Source organism: Somniosus microcephalus, chromosome 16 (genome assembly GCF_052327205.1).
Source record: "Somniosus microcephalus isolate GS21.2 chromosome 16, FLI_Smic_1.0, whole genome shotgun sequence".
Classification (NCBI taxonomy): domain Eukaryota; kingdom Metazoa; phylum Chordata; class Chondrichthyes; order Squaliformes; family Somniosidae; genus Somniosus; species Somniosus microcephalus.
Genome location: NC_141002.1, coordinates 72,876,321 through 72,898,433, shown reverse-complemented (window position 1 = coordinate 72,898,433; position 22,113 = coordinate 72,876,321). Strand labels below are relative to the sequence as shown.

Below are 22,113 nucleotides of genomic sequence, written 5' to 3'. Positions count from 1 at the left end.
TGCCACCATCCCTTTAATCCCAAGGGCTTTAATTTTGCTAACAAGTCTAGTATGTGGCACTTTGTCAAATGCCTTTTGAAAGTCCATATTCACATCAACCGCACTACCCTCATCAACCCTCTCCATTACTTCATCCAAGAACTCAATCAAGTTGGTCAAACACGATTTGCCTTTAATAAATCCGTGCTGACTTCATTTATTAGCCCACACTTTTCTAAATGCCAATTAAGTTTGTCCCGGATTACTGTCTCTAAAAGTTTCCCCACCACCGACATTAGGCTGTAGTTGCTGGGTTTATCCCTCTCCCCTTTTTAAACAGGGGTGTAACATTTGCAATCAATCCCCTGGCAGCACCCCAATATCGAAGGAGGATTGGAAGATTGTGGCCAGAGCCGCTGCAATTTCTATCCCAACTTCCCTCAGTAACCTAGGATGCATCCCATCCCATCCTGGGTTACTTTACTACTCTGAGGACTGCCAATCTTAAAGTACCTCTGAGGATTATCAACCTTTTAAGGTAAATAACCAATCATCAATTCTGATGACGACTTTGATAATTGAATGAATTAACCCTTTCTTGCCACTCAGTAGCTTGTGTGGACCCTGATGGGATGTTGGTAGTGTAAATGCTAATATAATCCGAAGAGACTAATGCAAGACAGTTCCACAAGCCAAATGTGGGCATCATTCACTCTTGGGCAAACTGAATGGTACCCTCAATAAATATTCTCGTCAAGGTATATATCCCAGTGTTCTTACAGTCTCACTGAACTCTAACAAGCTTCCATGCTCTTAAGTCGAATGGTCCTTAAATAAAATCCAGAACTGGCTGTTGTGTTATGTGCCTGACCCATATATAGATTCAATATATCTAGAAAAGTTATTCCTTCGATATCTGGAGTGAAATTGGGCAAGGGATGTAACTAATGCTTCTTTTGGAAACCAAGTCCTAAGCTACTGATGAATCAGACTGCTCATCAGGCCTATTGCTAGGCCATTCTTGTCACACAAGACAGTGGCGGTTGAATCCCAAAGGACACGGTCTTCCTTCCTTCATTAGTTTGAGACATGAGCTACTTCTGCTGAAATAAGGGCCCCCAGCTTAAAATTCTATTCAAAGATGGGCAAGGTACCAGCGAATGAAGCATGAAAGGAAACAGGCCACTGAGGTGATCCTGAATACCAATAAGTGAAGGAAGCTATGTATGGACTGAGAAAGAACACCTCTCCTAAACCAAAAAATAATAGAATTAGGTCAGAAATAATTCCACCCTGCCCAAGGGAAGACTAATTTGCACAATGAGATAAAGGTTTTGTTTGACAGCACATCAAAATTATTGCTTGATGTAGAATAGAAAACTGATACACACCCATGGTTTAAGTCAATTGGAGTGGCAGATTGCAATACTATGTTTACTGCTGAAATTTGAGAGAAATGCATTGCCCAAGAATTCAACGCAGAAAGAACATATTCTGCTGAATACATAGATTTTTGAGCAAACTCCATGAAGTATCTCTTCTATCTACTTGGAGACAGAAAAGTGATTGACATTGGTGTAACTCGGTCACGGATTCCAATTCTTGTATGTGTCTATTGGTTTGACCTCAAGGTGAAGACTCTGTGGATTGTGGAAGATCGAGAACAACAACAACTTGTATTTATATAGCGCCTTTAACGTAGTAAAAGGTCCCAAGGTGCTTCACGGGAGTAGTAAAAGACAAAAAATTTGACACCGAGCCACATAAGGATAAATTAGGGCAGGTGGTCAAGGAGGTAGGTTTTAAGGAGTGTCTTAAAAGAGGAAAGAGAGGTAGCGAGGCGGAGAGGTTTAGGCAGGAAATTCCAGAGCTTAGGGCCTAGGCAACAGAAGGCACGGCCACCAGTGGTTGAGCGATTATAATCAGGAATGCTGAAGAGGCCAGAATTAGAGGAGCGCAGATATCTCGGGCCGGGGGGGGCGGCGGGGTTGTGAGGCTGAAGGAGATTACAGAGATAGGGAGGGGCGAGGCCATGGAGGGGTTTTTAAATCAAGGTGTTGCTTAACCGGGAGCCAATGTAGGTCAGCGAGCACAGGAGTGATGGGTGAACGGGACTTGGTGCGAGTTAGGACACGGGCAGCCGAGTTTTGGATCACCTCAAGTTTCCGTAGGGTGGAACATGGGAGGCCAGCCAGGAGTGCGTTGGAATAGTTAAGTCTAGAGCCAGCAAAGGCATGGATGAGAATGATCAAAAGGTAATACGGATTTAAAATTAATTCCCTGCTGTGGTTAAGCAGTTGAAGATAAGAAACAATACTGAAACAAGAAACATTAAAAAAAGACTACAAATGCTATCAGTTTAAATAGCTTTTTGTACAAACTTTTTTGTCCAGCTGGATCTCCAATTACAATCACTGATTGTAATGTATTACTTGGCTGGCACTCAAGTTGTCTGTTATAACTGTATATAGGTTGCCAGATTTAAAAGAAAACAAATGCTGAAAGCTTGTCTTCACTCTGATAAATAATAAAATCATGTTTAGTGGCTACTACATAGTTAGTCAACGCAATTTAAAATAGTAGAAAATTCACAGTAAAACAATTATTTTGGAAAATATACATAAGTCAACTGATTAACAGAATTTTTGTGGGGGTAATCTGATAATTTAAAGGTACAGAGCATTTCTCTGCTCACCAGTTAGATGATTGAGTGTCTGAAAGCTACTTGTCACCTGAATCTGTCAACTTCCTCTCAGCAGATTTCCTCAGTTCTCAGCCAACTGGAAAACTGAGGTATTTCATTTTGAGAGGAAAGAAACGACAATGACTTAATCTATTTGGAACATCCTTCCGAGGGGCATGAACAGCAGTCCTGGAGAATTCTAAGCCCCAAACTGTCTTGTCCTTCCAGCTGGAGGAGGACATATGGAGGTAACGTTTGAAATGTATAAAATTCTTCAAATTCTTAAAGGGCTTGATAGGGTAGATGCTCAGAGGCAGTTTCGCCCTGGCTGGAGAGTCTAGAACTATGGGGTCATAGTCTCAGGATAAGGGGTCGGCCATTTAGGACTGAGATGAGGAGAAATTTCTTCACTCAGAGGGTGGTGAATCTTTGGAATTCTCTACCCGAGGGCTGTGGATGCTCAATCGTTGAGTATATTTAAGACTGAGATCGATAGATTTTTGGGGACTAAGGAAATTAAGGGAGATGGGGATTGGACAAGAAAGTGGAGTTGAGGTAGAAGATCAACCATGACCTCAATGAATTGTGAAGCAGCCTCAAGGGGCCGCATGGCATACTCTTGCCCCCATTTCTTATGTAAACCATATTGTTAGAAAAAGGGGGAGAAATTGGGGAGAATAAAAATATATCCTTCAGTTTTTCAGTCATTGCCAATGTGGAGTTTATCCTTGCCATTATCTTTAAGTAAACCTACTGAATTTTAATACACACTGCATTCTGAACAAGGTGAATATTTTAAATATTTGAAAGTCACTCCTTTTACACTTCATGTTTGAGCTAGAAGTGTGACAGAGTGAAGAAAGATGAACGGAGAGACAACAGGATGATAAATGCATTTGTTTAAAAAAAAAATCACTGCCTTTTTCTTATTTCAGAACTACTGGAGAAATCTTATCTTTACTTGATCTCATGAGATTTGCTGCACAAGGAATCCGATGTTATGCAGCAAAGGATTAAAAAAAAAAGTAGAAATGCTGTGGAGATAAACAGTTATTATTTCAGACAGCAGAGATTTTAATGAAACAAAGCCAGTTTTTCTTTAATAGTAAAGACTAATGGATTTAAAAGAACCTCAACACAAGAATATTGTAATAGATTTGTTTCCTGTTCTTTCTGGTTAATATTACTTCCTGTTCTGAAGTAGTGATAAATAGAAGCAACATATCCTGGTGTTTTACTCAATACCAATTCAGAGCATTTAGGCGTAAAACACAGAAAATTCCTTAATTGGATAACTTTGCTCAGTAATGGCCTATAATTAATTGTAAATGTCAAGATTAAACATCCTTTCAAGCAGAGAAGAGTGTTTGCAGAAAACATTTTGAAGCACAGAACTCGGAGGGCTCTCACCTTTCTGCTGGGCTGTCAGGTTCAATATATGCAATCAGTGGCGGAGAAGACAAAGTCTCTGTGGCAAAAACACCACCCTGGAGTTGAATTCCAAACCCTACGATCGGGTCACTGGTTAGAATTACTTCTGCTGTCTCGGTGTGGACAATCTGGCCCGCGGGACCAACCGTACTGGAGGCTAAAGACACTGTGAAAGATGGACAGTGGGAAGCATCACTTTCAGGTCACTGTATGGAACAGAATTCCACTGATGTAACTCATACTCTGTGCCTCTAGGGTAGTCACTGTATTCACAAGCTTGACTGAAAATGTGCTGCATCCACCAACGCGACTGACAAGAAAGTAACACATTAATTACTAGAGCTAAATCAACTACATTCAAAATGTGGACTGCTACATAGAAGTTATAACATGGAAACAGGCCATTCAGCCCAACCAGTTCATGCTGGGGTTTACCCTCCACATGAGCAAATAGCCCTAATCACATTTACCTGCCCCGTTCCATATCCCTTTATCCCATTTTCCTTCATGCTACAATTCATTCTACAGCTATTAGTTTTTACTGGGTCACTGTTTCCTATGCTTCAAACATGCTGTGTTACAGGACTGAAGCTAGTCGACCCAATCCAATTGAGGGTATTACATAGGATATACGGCACAGAAACAGGCCATTCGGCCCAACCAGTCCATGCCGGCGTTTATGCTCTACTCAAGCCTCCTCCCGTCTTTCCTCATCTAAATCTATCAGCATAACCCTCTATTCCCTTCTCCCTCATATGTTTGTCCAGCCTCCCCTTAAATGCATCTATACTATTCGCTTCAAACACTCCTTGTTGTAGCAAGTTCCACATTCTCACCACTCTTTGGGTAAAGAAGTTTCTTCTGAATTCCCTATTGGATTTCTTGGTGACTATCTTATATTGATGGCTCCTAATTATGCTCTTCCCCACAAGTGGAAACATTCTCTCTGTATCTAGTCTATCAAAACCGTTCATAATTTTAAAGACCTCTATTAGGTCACCCCTCAGCCTTCTTTTTTCAAGCGAAAAGAGATCCAGCCTGTTCATCCTTTCCTGATATGTATACCCTCGCATTTCTGGTATCATCCTTGTAAATCTTCTCTGCACCCTCTCCAATACCTCTATATCCTTTTTATGATATGGCGACCAGAACTGTATGCAGTACTCCAAGTGTGGTCTAACCAAGGTTCGATACAGGTTTAACATAACTTCAATACTTTTCAATTCTATCCCTCTAGAAATAAACCCTAGTGCTTGGTTTGCTTTTTTTATGGCCTTGCTAACCTGCATCGCAACTTTTAGTGATTTGTGTATTTGTACTCGTAGATCCTTTTGTTCCTCTACCCCACCTAGACTCGCACCCTCCAAGTGATAAGTGACCTCCCTATTCTTCCTACCAAAATGTAATAGCTCACATTTATCTGTGTTGAACTTAATTTGCCAATTATATGCCCATTCTGCAAGTTTATTAACGCCCTCCTGTAAATTGTTGCAGTCCTCCTCAGTATTGACTATCCCTCCCATTTGGTGTCATCCACAAATTTAGAAATTGTGTTTTTGATTCCCAAGTCTAAATCGTTAATGTAAATTGTGAACAGCAGTGGTCCCAGCACTGATCCTTGTGGAACACCACGATCCACCTTCTGCCACTGTGAATAGCTACCCTTTACTCCTACTCTCTGCTTTCTGTCCTGAAGACAGCCAGCAAGCAATCCATTACAGATGTTCTTTTTGCATCTAGTAAAGTTTTGAATCAATTGGCTTGTAAATCTTTTCCAAGTACAACCCAAAATGGCTATAAAATTAAAATAAAGATTTGTCTTACCGATATGTCTCACAGATACGCAGGTGGCAGCACAGTAAATCAACACGGTACAGTTGCATTGAAAATACAAACATTTTTGACAGATTTATTTCTTGCTGCTGTGTGGGTGTTCTTATGTTAAATTGTTTCTGGTATTAGGTTGAACAATCAACAACAGCCCGTAAGAAATAAATGCAGTCTGTGTTAAATTCAACCAAATTAAAAAATTAATAAATGTTGAAACTTTTATCGACTGGCTTTTGTTCCCCTCCATATTTCTAAATGTTACATTAAAATATTTTTCTCAGTGCAGTATTTTCACCTATGATTCATCAGTAATCTTTACACTGGAACCTGCCACATACAAGAGCTCTTGTAGTCTTTCTTTTTCATTTTTCTTCTCATCAGTGTTCCTCGTGGACTTGTTGGATACAGATTGCGGGGCAGGGTTCCCATATTCAGGGAGCTCAGGCTATATGCACTCATGGAGGTAGGAGAGAATGACGTCGACACCAGAGCAGCTAGAAAAACCAAAATCAGAGAGATTGAGCATTCCCTCCTCAGCACACTACACCAAGCATGCTGTCTGGAACACAGCTGTTATTTTTTTTAAACCCATTGATCTTTAACTCCTATAATCTGCCTATAATTGGGCTACAAAACATGTTTGAAATCCTTAGTTTCTTGGGGGTAGATTATGGGGATAGGGTGGGAAAATGGAGTTGAGGTAGAAGATTAACCATGATCTTATTGAATGGCAGAGCAGGCTCAAGGAGTCATATAGCCTACTCCTGCTCCTATTTCTTATGTTATTATGTTTCAGTAAGCCATGATTAACTGAAGAATCAAATGTAATCATGGAATGCAATTTCTTTTTAGATGTTTTCTTCTCCTTTTACTAAAACCATTTGCGCTGCCTTTAGTATACCTTCACATACCTCTTTTCAATTCTGCACTAAGGAGGAATATGGATGTAGCTTGCCTGATGGCTCAATGAGTTTAGCTGGTGAAATAGGTCAGGAAGGTCCCAGGCCTAATCACCAAACTGTGACAGTAATTAAATAATTGGGCTCTGTATCTTTGGGTTAGGGAGAGGAAAATTGGCCAGGATTCCCAATCACAATCCAGTTAGCCCTGCTGAAAGCCAGGTGACGACAGTATTGCCTTTGTGGTGATGCTTTCTGCCGCTGAACAACATGCTGTCAAGGCTCACACATGGATAATGGCCACTTGAGCAGTGCTGGCGAGTGCACAATGCACATGGAACAGCCAACTGGGAGTCAACCCAACAAATAGGTTGCTGAGGGAAGCAAGAACAGAAATTGCAGATTTGCTGGCCACAGTCTTCCAATCCTTCTTAGATATGGGGTGGTGCCAGAGGACTGTAAATATTACATGCTTGTTCAAAAAAGAGAAGGATAAACCTACCAATTACACACAGGTCAGTTTAACATCAGTGGTGGCGAAGCTTTTAGAAATAATAATCCAGGAGAAAATTAACAGCCACTTGGACAAGTATGCACCAATACAGCACAGATTTGTTAAGGGCAAATTATGTTTGACTAACTTGATTGAGTTTTTTGATGAGGTAACAGAGAGGGTGGATGAGGGCAGTTGATGTTGTGTATATGAACTTTCAAAAGGCTTTCGAGAAAGTACCACATAATAGGCTTGTTAGCAAAGTTGAAGCCCATGGGTAAAAGGACAGTAGCAGCATGGATACAAAATTGGCCAACGGATAGAAAACAGTGTTGTGGTGAATGGCTGTTTTTCAAACTGGAGGGAGGTATACAGTGGCGTTAATGATTTGGACTTGGGGGTACAGGGCACAATTTTGAAATTGGCAGATGACACAAAACTTGGAAGTATAGTAAACAACGAGGAAGATAATAACAGGCTTCAAGAGGACATAGACAGGCTGGTGGAACAGGCGGACACGTGGCAGATGAAATTCAATGCTAAATGGTACAATTTTAAAGGGGATGCAAGAACAGAGAGACCTGGGGGTGTTTGTGCACAAATCTTTGAAGGTGGCAGGACAGGTTAACAAAGCATATGGGATCCTGGGCTTTATAAAGGCATTTGGTACAAAAGCCAGGAAGTTATGCTAAACCTATAAAAAACAATAGTTCAGCCCCAGCTGGAGTATTGTGTCCAATTCTAGGCACACACTTTAGGAAAGACATGAAGGCTTTGTAGAGGTTTACTGGAATGGTTCCAGGGATGAGGGATTACAGTTACATAGATAGACTGCAGAAGCTGGGGTTGTTCTCCTTGGAGCAGAGATGGCCAAGAGGAGATTTGATAGAGGTGTTTAAAATCATGAAGGCTTTAGATAGAGTAAATAAAGAGAAACTCTTTCCAATGGCTCAGGGTCGATAACCAGAGGACACAGATTTAAGGTGGATTACAAAAGAACGAGAGGCGACATGAGGAAAAACTTTATGCAACGAGTGGTGAAGGATTTGGAATGCACTGCCTGATAGGGTGGTGGAAATAGACTCAATAGTAATTTTCAAAAGGGAATTGGATAAATACTTGAAGGAGTAAAATTTACAGGGATATGGGGAAAGAGCGGGACTAACTGGATTGCTCTTCGAAAGAGTCTATGCAGACTCGATGGGCCAAATTGCCTTCTTTCTGTGCTGTACTGTTCTAGAATTCTATAACCCCCTCCAGGGTAGGAGGGGAGACAATTGTCGAGAAATAACTAAATAAGTACATTTAAAACAGAAGAAAACACATTTATACTGCGTATATTTCATTTTTTTCCCCATGGATATACACTAATTGCTATGGTACCATATTCGTAACTAGTGTGATCTTAAAAATAAATCTAATCCTAACTAATATAAATCCTGATGTAATATATTGTGGTTATGTTTAAAGTTATCACACCAACAAAAATGGTTCTTATATTACTTGCCCCGATAGTGCAATTGCTGTGGAAATGTCCCTCCCTTCACATGACAGCACTGCTATCTTTAGAAGAAGGTTATGACAAATATTTCTGGAGAGGTTTCACAGCATTGTAACCACTCCTAAGTATAAGAGTATCATAACCACAATACATAGATTATGTAAAATAACAGCTGTGTATGCACTCAAACCCAAAAGTTATTCTGTACAGGATATTTTAAGTTGATCCAAATGCATGCAAACCAAGCATCAGGTTAATTCTTTTAATATTATGGTTTGCTTTAAAGGTACCACGGGTCAATTCTTCAATATGCTAATAAGGTTTCAGACGGTTTGGAGTCATTGAACAAGGAATATAAACAGTTAATAAGCATTTAGCCAATGTTAAGTTGTGCTTTAGGATCTTCCGACAGATACATGGACTTACAAAACATATGCTAATCAGCCACTTCACAAGCAGAGAGCTGAAAGATTTCAAAACATTTCATGTGGAAAACCCTTTCACTGTACAAGTCATTGTAGTAACGCTAAAAGCCAGATGAGACAAGTCTCTTACTGCCTACATTTTGGCCTGTCTGGATTTTTCACATGAAAATCTAGATATTAGTACCATCTTGAATTAAAAACCAAAGCAATGTACAGGTAAAACAGTCAGACTATAAGAATTAAGAGGGGTTGAAACAAACAGTAAACTTTTAATCTGTAATTCTTAATTTTATTCATTAGTCTTCATAGATTTTATACTACCTTAGACAGAGAGTCTCACCATCAGTGACCCTTTTAGAAATCAATAAGCCACAAAGTCAAAATGCCAAAAAATGTAGAAACATCCTGGGTTAGTGTTGATAATGTAGTTCCTTCAGAATCAGACTGATGAATGCTGCATACCTGAGGAGGTCATCACATATAATTTAGCTAAAAATATTCGTCGTTCATGTTGCTGGATTAGGTACGAGGGTAGGGTGAAGTCAACAATAGTTTCTGCTCCTCATCACTATCCAGTAACCCTTGCTAAGAAAGTGGATGTGGGGTGTGGACAGGATCAGAGTTGGCTGCGATTGTACCATCCCGAATCAAGTGGGCTGTCAACACTCACTGTCTAGGTTTACATGAAGAATAGCCAACTGGGTGAGTTACTGGAAGGGTGCTGACACCAAAAAACCTTAACCCAGCATCAGTCAGAGGAAGGAGAAAGGGAGAAAATTGGGGAAAAAAATTAAAATAGGCAAAACAAAATGATGTTAAAAGTAATCATGTACTTGTGAGCCATTGACTTTTGAAAGGGTTACAAATAGCAAGACTCCTCCATTGAAAGTACACATCAGGTTTGCTGTAGTTGCTGGTTGTTTTTAAGAGATGGGTTTTAGTTAAAGATAGACATTAGTGCAGTACTTTAATTTGTAAGTCAGCACAAAGTGCTGGCCAATCAGAATATGGCATTCCTCAGTGTGAGAAACCCTTTGGCTCCACCACAGTCACCTCTGACTATTCCAGTGGACTCTTCCTGCTCACATGTCTGAGCAGGTTTGAGAGGTTATTCTTTTAAAATTTGAATTTGACGGAACTTATTGATTAATCGTTTTAGTTACAATCTTCTATTTCAAATAACAATGTTGATTTAGAATAGGTCTGGCTTTACATTTACTGACCAGTTCCTTTGCAATTGCAGTGGTTACATTTGGGCTTGAAGTCCTAACAAAACTTGGACTGTTACTGCATAATACTGCTCAATATCAGTGCTTTCAGCCATCATTAAAACCACCAGGAAGATGAGCAAAAATAAATTAGCATATATCACAAAGAAGCAGATTTACAATGCCTATTTTTAGTGAGGTTCCTGTCATATGGGATTCATTAGTAAAATTATATTTATCTGTGACTCACTTCCCATGAATACAATGACAAGGAAATGATCAAAATGATGAAACTTTCCACAACAGGTTAGGTATTGGCACAAAGCGGAGTGAGGCATGTTTTGCTTGGTTTGTATCATACAGTTGTTTTCTGTTAATAACTGTATAATTTTTGCTGCTGCATTTTAAAAATACATAATGGGGCTCTTGCACGACAACATGTGTACAGCAGTTAGGATATCAGGCCATAGCAATATGCTCTGAAGTGCTGCTGAGCAGGGGAATTTCTCACGAAAGACAGCCGCTGGATGAGAAAGAGAGCGCTGTTGGCAGCAGGGTTATAGGTCAGAGGTTGTGACACCATCAAAGTTCACTACTGTGCTGGCTTGTTCCTTATACAATGTACTTCACCATACACATCACTTACAAATATTGCTGCAATAAGTATTAATAATAATGCTACAGCTTAAAAAAAAACTTCTGCGAGTGAAAAAAATCTCTTCGTTTTATCCCCAGTCATCCAGGTCTCCCTGAGGAAAGAACATACTGTAAACTGAGAAGACGGGTGAGCTAAATGCTTCCAGGCCTTCACCAGTGCTGCTGTTCAGAGATGAGCACAATCAGGCCAGGAATGACTCTTTCCCTCCCCACCACTTCTCCTGCCCATTTTCTCTTCTTCGTGTGGTGAGGTGTCTGGCCTCCACTCAGCACCTACCCACAGCAATACGGAGAGATCAGAAATTCAACAGCATGGACTAAATCAAACCCGTGTCCTCCTACCCCAGCACTGCTGTGGGATCGGGTGGTGTTGCTCAATTTCTGTGCCACCATAGCACTTGGGAGCCAAATTCATTCTGTGCGCTGTGTGTAATGAAATCATAAATCTTTTAGAAAATACATTTGAAGAACTTGACTGCACATAGCACACGAGAAATCTTCCCCAACACTGCATTATTTTTTGCAATACCTAACTTCTGTGTCCATGTACACTATTAAATTGGTACAGATAGAAAAATGATTTAAATTTAGACATATTGATCTACTCTTACATTGCTCAGATACACAAGACCCAGTGATGTGACAGTTAACAGTACCACAATAGTTGTAAACTTAGGCTGTAATGTTAAAAGTTAATCCTCAAACATATTTAGCCATAGAATGGTTGATCACTTTGATTTATTAGTGGATGCAACCCATGCAAACAGAACATGGGACAGAAAACTGATGAATAAAAGGACAGGAAGAAAAGAAAGTGTGGAACATTACGAAGACTGTTTTGAGGAGAAGGTTTCTGGTATTTCAAGGCCGTCATCCTACAATGGTCAGGATGGTAGGTGTTATAGGGTTGGTAGGTGAGGAAGTTGCTGTTGTTGCTTCCACAAGTATCCCAGGTAAGTTGTCTGCTGCTCCTTTGAACCCTGACTGTCCACATGAAGGATGATGGGAATCGCACACAAAAAAAGACAGAACGGAGCAGAAAAGAGGGAGAGACAACAGAATTATACAGATCGCAACGCCTAACAGAAAAGAAAGCAGTTTGAGTAGAAAGAATGATGACCTTTTTCATCACCTAGTGAAACAGCCTCTTTTCCATTGACTTATACACATGGTCTCTGAAATTCCACAGGAATTCTCCAGGTCACCCATCATAACTCCCGTGGGAGGCTGCTGGAACCCCCAAAGAAACGGCATAACTGGCTGAAAATGGATGTTTACACCATTTTTCTGTGGTTCCTGCTGGCCACCCATCAGAGTTATGATGGAAAATTGGGAGAACCCCCACAGAACATTAGGGCCATTATATTTTAAATCGTTGCTCCATATTCAATGTACCATAGCTTTAAGAGGTTGAAATCAATCTTAAAACTATATCTTAAAACAACTGAGTGTGAAATAAGAAAGTGAGGCTGCACTGTATGAAACCTTTCACTTCACTACTATTTTCCACACAACTTTTCCCATGCATATAAAAAGCTACATACACCAACCAGATACTTTGGAAGATGCAGTGATTGATAAACTACATTTTCTAATGTTACTATTTAATATATATGGGGTATATTTTCCTCTTTCTGCTCAAAAATATTGAATTAATTTATTTTTAGTCATGTTAATAATAGCTGCCAATGAAAATCAGGAGTTTGCCATGGCTGGTTTTGTCCACACATGAATTTGAAAATAGGTACGACAGAAAACCGGCCAATCACAATATACCTGTAATAATGTAACTTTCTCAAACAGCTAATTAGAATATAACCAGGGATGGACGATTATTCGGGATTCTCATGCAAAAAGGGCTATGGAACCATTCATGGGGGTACTTGGAAAATTTCACGATTTCCTATATGGCCAGTCCCCCCCTGGACATAACCAGCACAAATAGCAAAATATTTCATTTACCAAGCTGTGGAATATGTTCAAAGCTTAGTCAAAATGACCCAGCAAAGATGCTACAAAGCCTGTTTTACAGATAAGGGAATAGAGTCTTGTTTAGTCTGCTTGATTGAAATGTGTTGGGTCCAACCACAGTTCCCATTCACAGTATCATCTGCCCCAACTCCAGCTGGTAGCTCTGACAATTAGATAAGATATACAAAATAAATAAAATACTTACACGCTGAAATGAATAAACTTAACAGCTGATAAGTCAGCCATGAATTCAATCATTTCAGTATGTAAATTTCCTACATTACAACAGTGACTACACTTCAAAAGTACTTCATTAACTGTAAAGTGCTTTAGAATGTCCTGAGGTTGTGAAAGGCGCTATATAAATGCAAGTTTTTTTTCCAAATGTTTTATTTATTTCATATGTTTAAAAAGTGAACATTTTAGCTGTTTTACCACCCATATAGGTTCATAATTCCACCCTCTCGATATTAAGTTACTGATTTCCAGCTGTTCATTCATTTGTGTGTATGAGTATCTTATTAATTTCATTCATATCTTTTAGACTGACATTTAAAACCTCATTCCCCCAATATGCACATTCATCTTTCAAGAGTGGCTGACATTCAAATGACAAAGTTGTCAGATGCAACTGCATCCCCCTGAATCCACCGCTAATTATTTGTCAGCAGTGTGTGATGGCTGTGCTGATGCATCCAAGTCTGGAGTTTCTTTTGTATGACTAACCTCCACTTCCAGTGGGAGTTGGGAACTTGATTTTTTTTCTTCCCGATTCCCTCATTAGCAAGGCGGCATGATTTTTTTAAATCGCAACTGCTCTTTAGAGTCCTTAACAAGCATTTTCTTTTGTTAATTGTCTTTCATCCAAATAGTTATGGGAGCAAGACACAGGTTAATTCTGGAAATAAGATTTTTTTTGTTGCTCTGCTTCGGTTTACTGCTGGCCTTGCTCACTTCCTTATCACATCCAATTTTCTGTTCCGCTTCGCACTCAGAGGAAAATATACCCCATTGGTGTCCACAACCATCTCATTTCAGTTACGTCTAGCAAATAAAAAATCTACACCACACTATAGTTTGCTGAATACAAAGACAATTTACTGATTCTATACTCCTAGCTGGGAATCACACTCTAAACGAGCATGAGCCAGAGATGGGTCTACCACAATATGGCATTAAATCTCTGACCCGCAATCTCTACGAGCACAGCTCCCCACTGGGTCTGTGGAATCAGTGAATTTACCCCAATATGTTTAAAGCTATTGGAAAAAAAAACTGTTGTAAAGGTTCACCCAAACATTTATTCCAGGTTGTCAACTGGCAAAAGATAAATCAAACCCTAGCTTGCCAACTGACACACACCAAGTTTGCACGTCATGCAAGTTTGAATCAAGGTACGAATCACGCACCAGATTGGCTGTTTCTATTAGCTGATGGATTCAAAAGCCCAAGAATTTTAATTGTCAAACCACCAAGTCATGACCTCATCCTTCTATTTTAGAGGCATTGCAATCTCACCAGGCTGAAAGACTCTGGTTATAGTCAAACCCCTCATCGTGTAGGCATCACAAACGTTTCTTGTAGTTACTCGTTCATATCAAAAATATGATTTATGGAAAATGATCGGTTAAAGAGGTAGGTCATCTTAATATGTTGTGTAGATTTTTAGTTCATTAAATGCATCGTTCTACTTGGGATGAAATTCCTCTTTTAACAGAGAGAGAATACCTGATTTTGTCTAGAATTAACCACTCGCTAATGAAACCAGGTTTCAAACTGTCATCGATAACATTTTCCTTTTCTTTTTGTTAAAAGAGGAACTTAATTCTTCAGAGAGGTGCAAAACATTAGTTGATGTGAGCTTCTATTGATTCTCCTCTTCTGTTAGGTTGGTACTCGGCATCAGCTCAGTGCTTCCACTAGAGGCAGATCTTAAAAGCTCTTGGGCTCACAATGTTGTGGAATCTGCCCATTACACTGCAGACTAAATTCCAAAGCACCAGAAGCAATCGAGAACAACTTTGCCCGTGCAATCTTGCACATACCCAGTTGTTTTATAGCCGTGAACTGCAACTTTCATATCAAGCTGCTGGACATTCCCTGTTAAGTGGGGGAAGTCGGAAAATGCAGCTGGCCAGCATCAGTAAAGCAAAAATTATGCCCCATATTTTAAAAGTTATTAATGAGCTAAAACAACAGTATTCAGCATCCGAAAACAAACCTAAATGAAAATGAAAATAAAAAGAGGAATATAAATATACATAAAATGTAGAATATGCTTAAAATATATATATGATATAATATTTTAATACGTTAACTAACGTAATCTCCTGCATAGCACTGAATGGGCCATTTTTGATCTTGTACAATGGCTGCACAGTGCAGCAACTAGTGATACTGGCTAACAATGGGGCTACAATCAAGAACTTCACAAGATCACACTTTGACCCTCTGTAGTTTGCAGTGAGGCAGAGGGAGAGATGTGCCCATCGTTTCGATATAGTTACTTTCATCCTACTTTGTTGCAGCTTGTGGCTTCATTTTTGGCTGCAAACCTTTCCCAATGACTCGAGAAGGTTTGCCAAAATGCCTAGCATTGACCTGTGCAGGTGGGCTGAGCCACTCCACCAACTAAAATGGTGATCTTTCCTGCAGCAGTATTTAAACTACTACCATGGTGGCACTGTTTCCAGAGGTGCTGGTGAAGCTCACCTCTTTAAATGGGCATTGCTGCTTCTGGAGGCAGCCGTGATTCTCAGTTAGCTTTCAGCGCCGCCACTGAAGTCAGAGCTGTGATCTGTGGCAATGCTGTAAACTAAATGGCACGTAAATGGGCATTAGTTTAGAGAAACCAGACAATGTAGTTATCGGATAATCATCTCAAGCCAGATAGCGAGGAACATGCTAGTTCAACCATGTACGTCAGCTGTCACTTGTTATTGCTTGTGCTTTAGCTGTCAACTTCTACTCCCATTCTTTTCAGGCAAAGAGTCTGGACAAAGAAACATCTAGACACTTACCGTGTTCTGGTCCCTTCAAAGCAAGTCGTGTTTGGTGGTAAGGAAGCAGCTCGAGCTTGACGTGTTCAGAGGTACTGGCTAAGAGCTGAGTTGCCTCAGCTAGTGTGCAATACTCCATGCTGGTGCCATCAATCGAAAGTATGTGATCTCCAACATGCAAAGCCCCACATCTGTACATAAACAAACATTTTAGATCACAGTGAAAACTTAAGCGGACAACGTTAGCCTCAAATACAGCAAGAAAGAGCAGTAAGCGTGCTGCATTAATTCTGTAGTCGTAAAATAATTTCCACATTCTCAAATGAAAATTTAATTTACTTTACATTGCTTAAAGTCAAAATTGCATAAGAATTTTGCCTATCAGTTGATTACTATCTGTGATGCATAAAGCACAAAAGTAAAATAAGCCGCTTTGAATTCAGAACTCTACTATGATTGAAACTGGGAACACACTGTGTGGAGAATCACAGCTGCATCACTGTAGAATGCAGTCTATTGGGGCAATACTGTGTCCCTTAAGACACTGCTCAGGATTCTGGCTCTCAACAAATAATTTATAACGGTGGGCTAAACCTCTATGCTACTCATATTATCACAATGTGGGGAAACTAACAACACACACTTTCCAAGTACACAATAATCTGTATAAAATTAGAGACATTCCTACAAGGAGCATATTTTGCATAACACTCTAAATCAGTCTGAAATATATTCACATTTCAGACAGTATATCGTTAAAATATTCTTCTTGTAATAAAGCAAAATGGTTTCCTTCAGTGCAGACCAAATCAAAGCTGAACAAATTATTGCAGATATGACTATTGAAATAATTCTTAGAGGGGCTGAACTTGCTTTCTTTATTATGTTTATAAATTATTCTGAAATAACCTTTTGGCAGTTTTTATATAATGTGAATCAAGTGCGATGCTAAAGGACCCGAATGTGAAAGACACTGAAGATGATTCAGGAGGATGGAAGACTTACACACAAGCAAAAGCAAATATAAACCTAATGTGGCACTCAAGCATTTAAGCAATCTGCATTATAGAACAAACTTTGAATGCAGTTGTACTAAACATGGTCACATCTGCCTCTCATGTATATGACCAGTGAACCCTACCTGAGCTCACAAAAAGGATTACAACACCTGAATGCCTCAAACTACATCCTGATCAAGATGTTTTCATTGCTCCAACAAACAAGAATGACTACAATTCATAACCTGGAAATTTATTAATTACATATTAAAACTTTGATAGACAACAGTTTTAAGTTATGACTAAGCAATTTTCCTAAAAATGCAGCAAGGTGTCAGGGGTTAGATTAATTCAGCAGCAACAACTTGCATTTATATAGCACTTTTAATGCAGAGGAAACTTTTCAAGGCGCTTTGGATGTTAAACATCCCAAGGGGCGCAAATTTAAAAAATGAATCCAGAGACAAAGAGAGAGATATTAGAAGGGGTGACTGAAGTTTGATCGAAGAGGTGGGTTTTAAGGAGGAGACGGAGGTGGAGAGGCAGAGGTTTAGGGGCCTGTGGGGCCTATCTTGATTGAAACCTGCTTTACACTGTTTAGACTGAGTATTTGCATGTAAATTAAGGATATAGCTACATTTTATTAAAAATCTTACATCTGCACACACTTTCTGTCTGCAAAACCTTTTTTTGCATCAACTTTTTCCATTATAAATTCCTAAAGACCACATGGACAATGGAAACTGCCTCTGTAAACTCGGCATGCTCTAATTGCAATCTCCTACTAGTGGGAGCAGTGTCACATCTCAATTTTGCAGCTCCCAGCTCCTCAGCCCAAACTGCAGAGAGCTCCTATGTTACTTCTGGGTTTCCCAAATTGCCCAAGTTTTATTATTTGAATATAAATAATAAGGTATTATGTAAAAAATTATATAAAAATAAGGACAGAATGTATGACTTTAAAATGGGGACTGAATACGTATATATTTTATCTTGTATATCTATCTATATATTGTATTAAAAATCTTGCATCTGCACACTCATGTGCGCTATTCCTTCATGTCACTTCACCTTAAAGACTACACTTGGTCTCAACTCCCCATATGCAACGCCATGGGAGAGTGACGAGGAGTAATATACTAAAAGTCTTGCATATAGCTCACACTTTTGATAGGTGACACACACGTGTATTATACAAATCAGTAATATGACTAGCCTTTCCCAACCAAAAAAAATTGGAATGTTGTTTCACCAGTCAAGTGTTTCTTTGTATCATAAAGATGAAATAATGCAGAGGCCCTTTAAGCCTAATTTCAGATTGACAGGGTATAAAGCCTTGGTTAAAAGATATACGTTAACTACAGCAAGTGCCTGTATTTATAATCAAAATCTGTGTATATTACATTACATTATAAGTGCTATTTTGGACTGGTATCAAATAATTAAGTGATCAATAGCACTGCCAATTAAGCACATGTACGTACCTATCGGCAATGCTGGCAGCCTTTATTTTGTCTATGACTATGACTTGCTTGTTACAGTACAGTGAGGTAGTTAAGGCAATGCCCAAGCTGGAACCAGGGGTCTTGGCCACCTCCACCATCAGTGGGCCAGAAGCATTTGCTACCGAATCTAACACACAAAAAAAAACAAAGTTACACACGGAGATGCTCGTGTTACCCAGCAGCAATTAACCATGAATATACTTATTATAGACCACATTTCCAGTGACAGTTTTAAGGCAGAGAAACAGACTACAGTGCATAGAGAGAGAGTCAGGAGAAATCTTGAAGAAAAGACACAGTAAACAAAAACATCTTGCTCTAAATGTGTGGAAGGGAGGGAAAAGAATGAAAAAAGAAAAAAGGAGCAAATAAACCTAAATCTGTTACAAATATTGCAGACAATAAAAACTGGCCAACTTTACTTTGTAAACTTTATTGCATTTAAAGAATAACCAAATCAGTTCAAAATTACTTTGGTAACTTGCCTGTGAAATTGTAGGATACATAAAGATTTTTTTTTCATATAATGCATATGCTTTTGGAAATTACAATTAATTTTAAAAGCATTACACTCTCATCTAAGACAGTGATTTGAGTAAAGCTTAAGAGTGCTAAAGAGAACAGATTTATTTACCTGCAAGCTCATACAAGAGGGAACCAAAAATAGTTCACCTCGGAATGAACCTGTATACAGTTACACTCGCCAGGTTCCTATTGGAACACAGTTGGCTACAGCCAATATAAAATGACTCTTTGAAAAGAAAAGGCAAAGTGGTTAAAGCAGCTCAGGGTCACGTTAGAGCTCAAGGACTTGTTCAGAAACTCAACATACCCATTACAGACACATCGTATTCGATTATTAATGTTGCCTCCTGCCCACACTGTTTGAGAATGCTCATAGCTTCTGTATGTGCTGTTCCATGTAGCCGAATTCCATCAACACTCAACAGCCTGTCGCCAACCTTTATTGTGCCTTCTCTAGAGGACAAAATAAAAATTAATAATTTTGATCATGTCAAAAGTCAAAACTTTTAGTTACAACTGATAACAGTGCCACAGTCTGAACGGTATAATATATTTGGTTATTATTCTGAATTTGTTAATAAAGGATGAGATCACTGCAGTGGTGAGGAATGATATTGGCTCAGAAGCTCAAGCTGTAGAATCAGTTTGGGTGGAGATAAGAAATAGTAAGGGTAAGAAGTCACAGGGGGCCTATATACTACTCCCACCAAACAGTAGCTATATTGTAGGACAGAGTATAAATCAAGAAATAATGGAGGCTTGTAAGAAAGGTACTGCAATAATCGTGGGCGATTTTAATCATCATATAGATTGGACAAATCAAATTGGCAAGGGTAGCCTTGAGGACAAGTTCATAGAGTGTATTCGCAATGGTTTCTTAGAGCAATATGTTGAGAAACCAACCAGGGAGCAAGCTATTTTAGATCTGCTAATATGTAATGAGACAGGATTAATTAATGATCTCATAGTAAAGGATCCCCTAGGAAAGAGTGATCATAGCATGGTAGAATTTCAAATTCAGTTTGAGGGTGAGAAACTTGGGTCTGAAACTCGTGTCCTAAACTTAAATAAAGGCAATTGCAAGGGTATGAGAACAGCGTTGGCTAAAGTGGACTGGGAAAATAAATTAAAGGGTAAGACGGTAGATCAGCAGTGGCAGACATTTAAAGAGATAGTTCATAAATCTCAGCATAGGTGTATTCCAGTGAGAAAGAAAGGCTCTACGAGAAGGATGAACCATCCATGGCTAACTAAGGAAGTTAAGGATGGTATCAAATGGAAAGAAAAGGCATATAATGTTGCGAAGGTTAGTGGTAGGCCAGAGGATTGGGAAATTTTTAGAAACCAGCAAAGGATGACTAAAAAAATTATAAAGAGGGAGAAGATAGAGTAAGAGAGTAAACTAGCAAATAATATAAAAACAGACAGTAAGAGCTTCTTCAGGTATATAAAAAGGAAGAGAGTAGCTAAAGTAAACGTTGGTCCCTTAGAGGATGAGACTGGGGAATTAATAATGGGAAATAGAGAAATAGCAGAGACTCTAAACAATTATTTTGGATCGGTCTTCATGGTAGAAGACACTAAAAACATCCCAATAATAATAGATAATCAAGGGGCTATAGGGAAGGAGGAACTTAAAACAATCTCTATCACTAAAGAAAAAGTACTAGGCAAACTAATGGGGCTAAACGCCAACAAGTCCCCTGGACCTGCTGGCCTGCATCCTAGGGTTTTAAAAGAAGTGGCTGCAGAGATAGTGGATGCGTTAGTTGTAATCTACCAAAATTCCCTGGATTCTGGAGAGGTCCCAACGGATTGGAAAACTGCAAATGTAACGCCACTATTCAGGAAAGGAGGGAGTCAGAAATCAGGAAACTATAGGCCAGTTAGCCTAACATCTGTCATTGGGAAAATGCTGGAATCCATTATTAAGAAGGTAATAGCAGAACATTTAGAAAATCATAAGACAATCAAGCAAAGTCAACATGATTTTATGAAAGGGAAATCGTGTTTGACAAATTTGCTAGAGTTTTTTGAGGATGTAACAAACAGGGTGGATAAAGGGGAACCAGTAGATGTAGTGTATTTGGATTTCCAGAAGGCATTCAATAAGATGCCACATAAAAGGTAACTGCACAAGGTAAGAGAGCACGGGGTTGGGGGTAATATTTTGGCATGGATAGGGGATTGGCTAACTAACAGAAAACAGAGTGTCGGGATAAATGGGTCATTTTCAGGTTGGCAACCAGTAACTAGTGGGGTGCCACAGGGATCAGTACTGGGGCCTCAACTATTTACAATCTATATTAATGACTTGGATGAAGGGACAAAGTGTACTGTAGCCAAATTTGCTGATGATACAAAGATAGGTGGGTTAGCAAGTTGTGAGGAGGACACAAAGTGTCTGCAAAGGGATATAGATAGGTTAAGTGAGCGTGCAAGAAATTGGCAGATGGAGTATAATGTGGGAAAATGTGAGGTTATCCACTTTGGAAGGAAGAATGAAAAAGCAAATTATTATTTAAATGGAGTGAAACTACAAAATACTGCGGTACAAAGGGATCTGGGGGTCCTCGTACATGAAACACAGTAAGTAGGCATGCAGGTGCAGCAAGTAATTAGGAAGGCTAATGGAATGCTGGCTTTTATTGCAAGGGGTATGGAGTATAAAAGTAGGGAAGTTTTGATGCAACTTTACAGGGCGCTGGTGAGACCGCACCTGGAGTACTGCGTACAGTTTTGGTCTCCATATTTAAGGAAGGATATACTTGCATTGAAGGCAGTGCAGAGAAGGTTCACTAGGTTGATTCCTGGGATGAAGGGGTTGACGTATAACGCAAGGTTGAGCAGGTTGGGCCTATACTCATTGGAGTTTAGAAGAATCAGAGGTGATCTTATTGAAACATATAAGATTCTGAGGGGGATTGACAGGGTGGATGCTGAGAGGATGTTTCCCCTAGTGGGGGTATTTAGAACTAGGGGGCACAATTTCAGAATAAGGGGTTGCCC

General features: G+C 39.4%; 1 protein-coding gene across 7 annotated transcripts in view; it reads right to left on the bottom strand.

Moving 5' to 3' along the window:
• grip1 (glutamate receptor interacting protein 1) overlaps positions 1-22,113 on the bottom strand; it is a 438,725-nt gene that overhangs the window by 62,823 nt on the left and 353,789 nt on the right. For 5 of the 7 annotated variants that reach the window (XM_086009244.1, XM_086009247.1, XM_086009242.1 and 2 more), the window contains 6 exons: positions 19,412-19,557; positions 18,559-18,706; positions 16,098-16,267; positions 11,935-12,090; positions 6,262-6,417; positions 4,073-4,259 (listed from right to left, as the gene is read on the bottom strand). In XM_086009244.1, the coding sequence (XP_085865370.1) occupies positions 4,073-4,259; positions 6,262-6,417; positions 11,935-12,090; positions 16,098-16,267; positions 18,559-18,706; positions 19,412-19,557 (963 nt within the window). The remainder of the gene's footprint in view (positions 1-4,072; positions 4,260-6,261; positions 6,418-11,934; positions 12,091-16,097; positions 16,268-18,558; positions 18,707-19,411; positions 19,558-22,113) is intronic. The other 2 variants (XM_086009246.1, XM_086009248.1) reach the window with 1 other exon arrangement.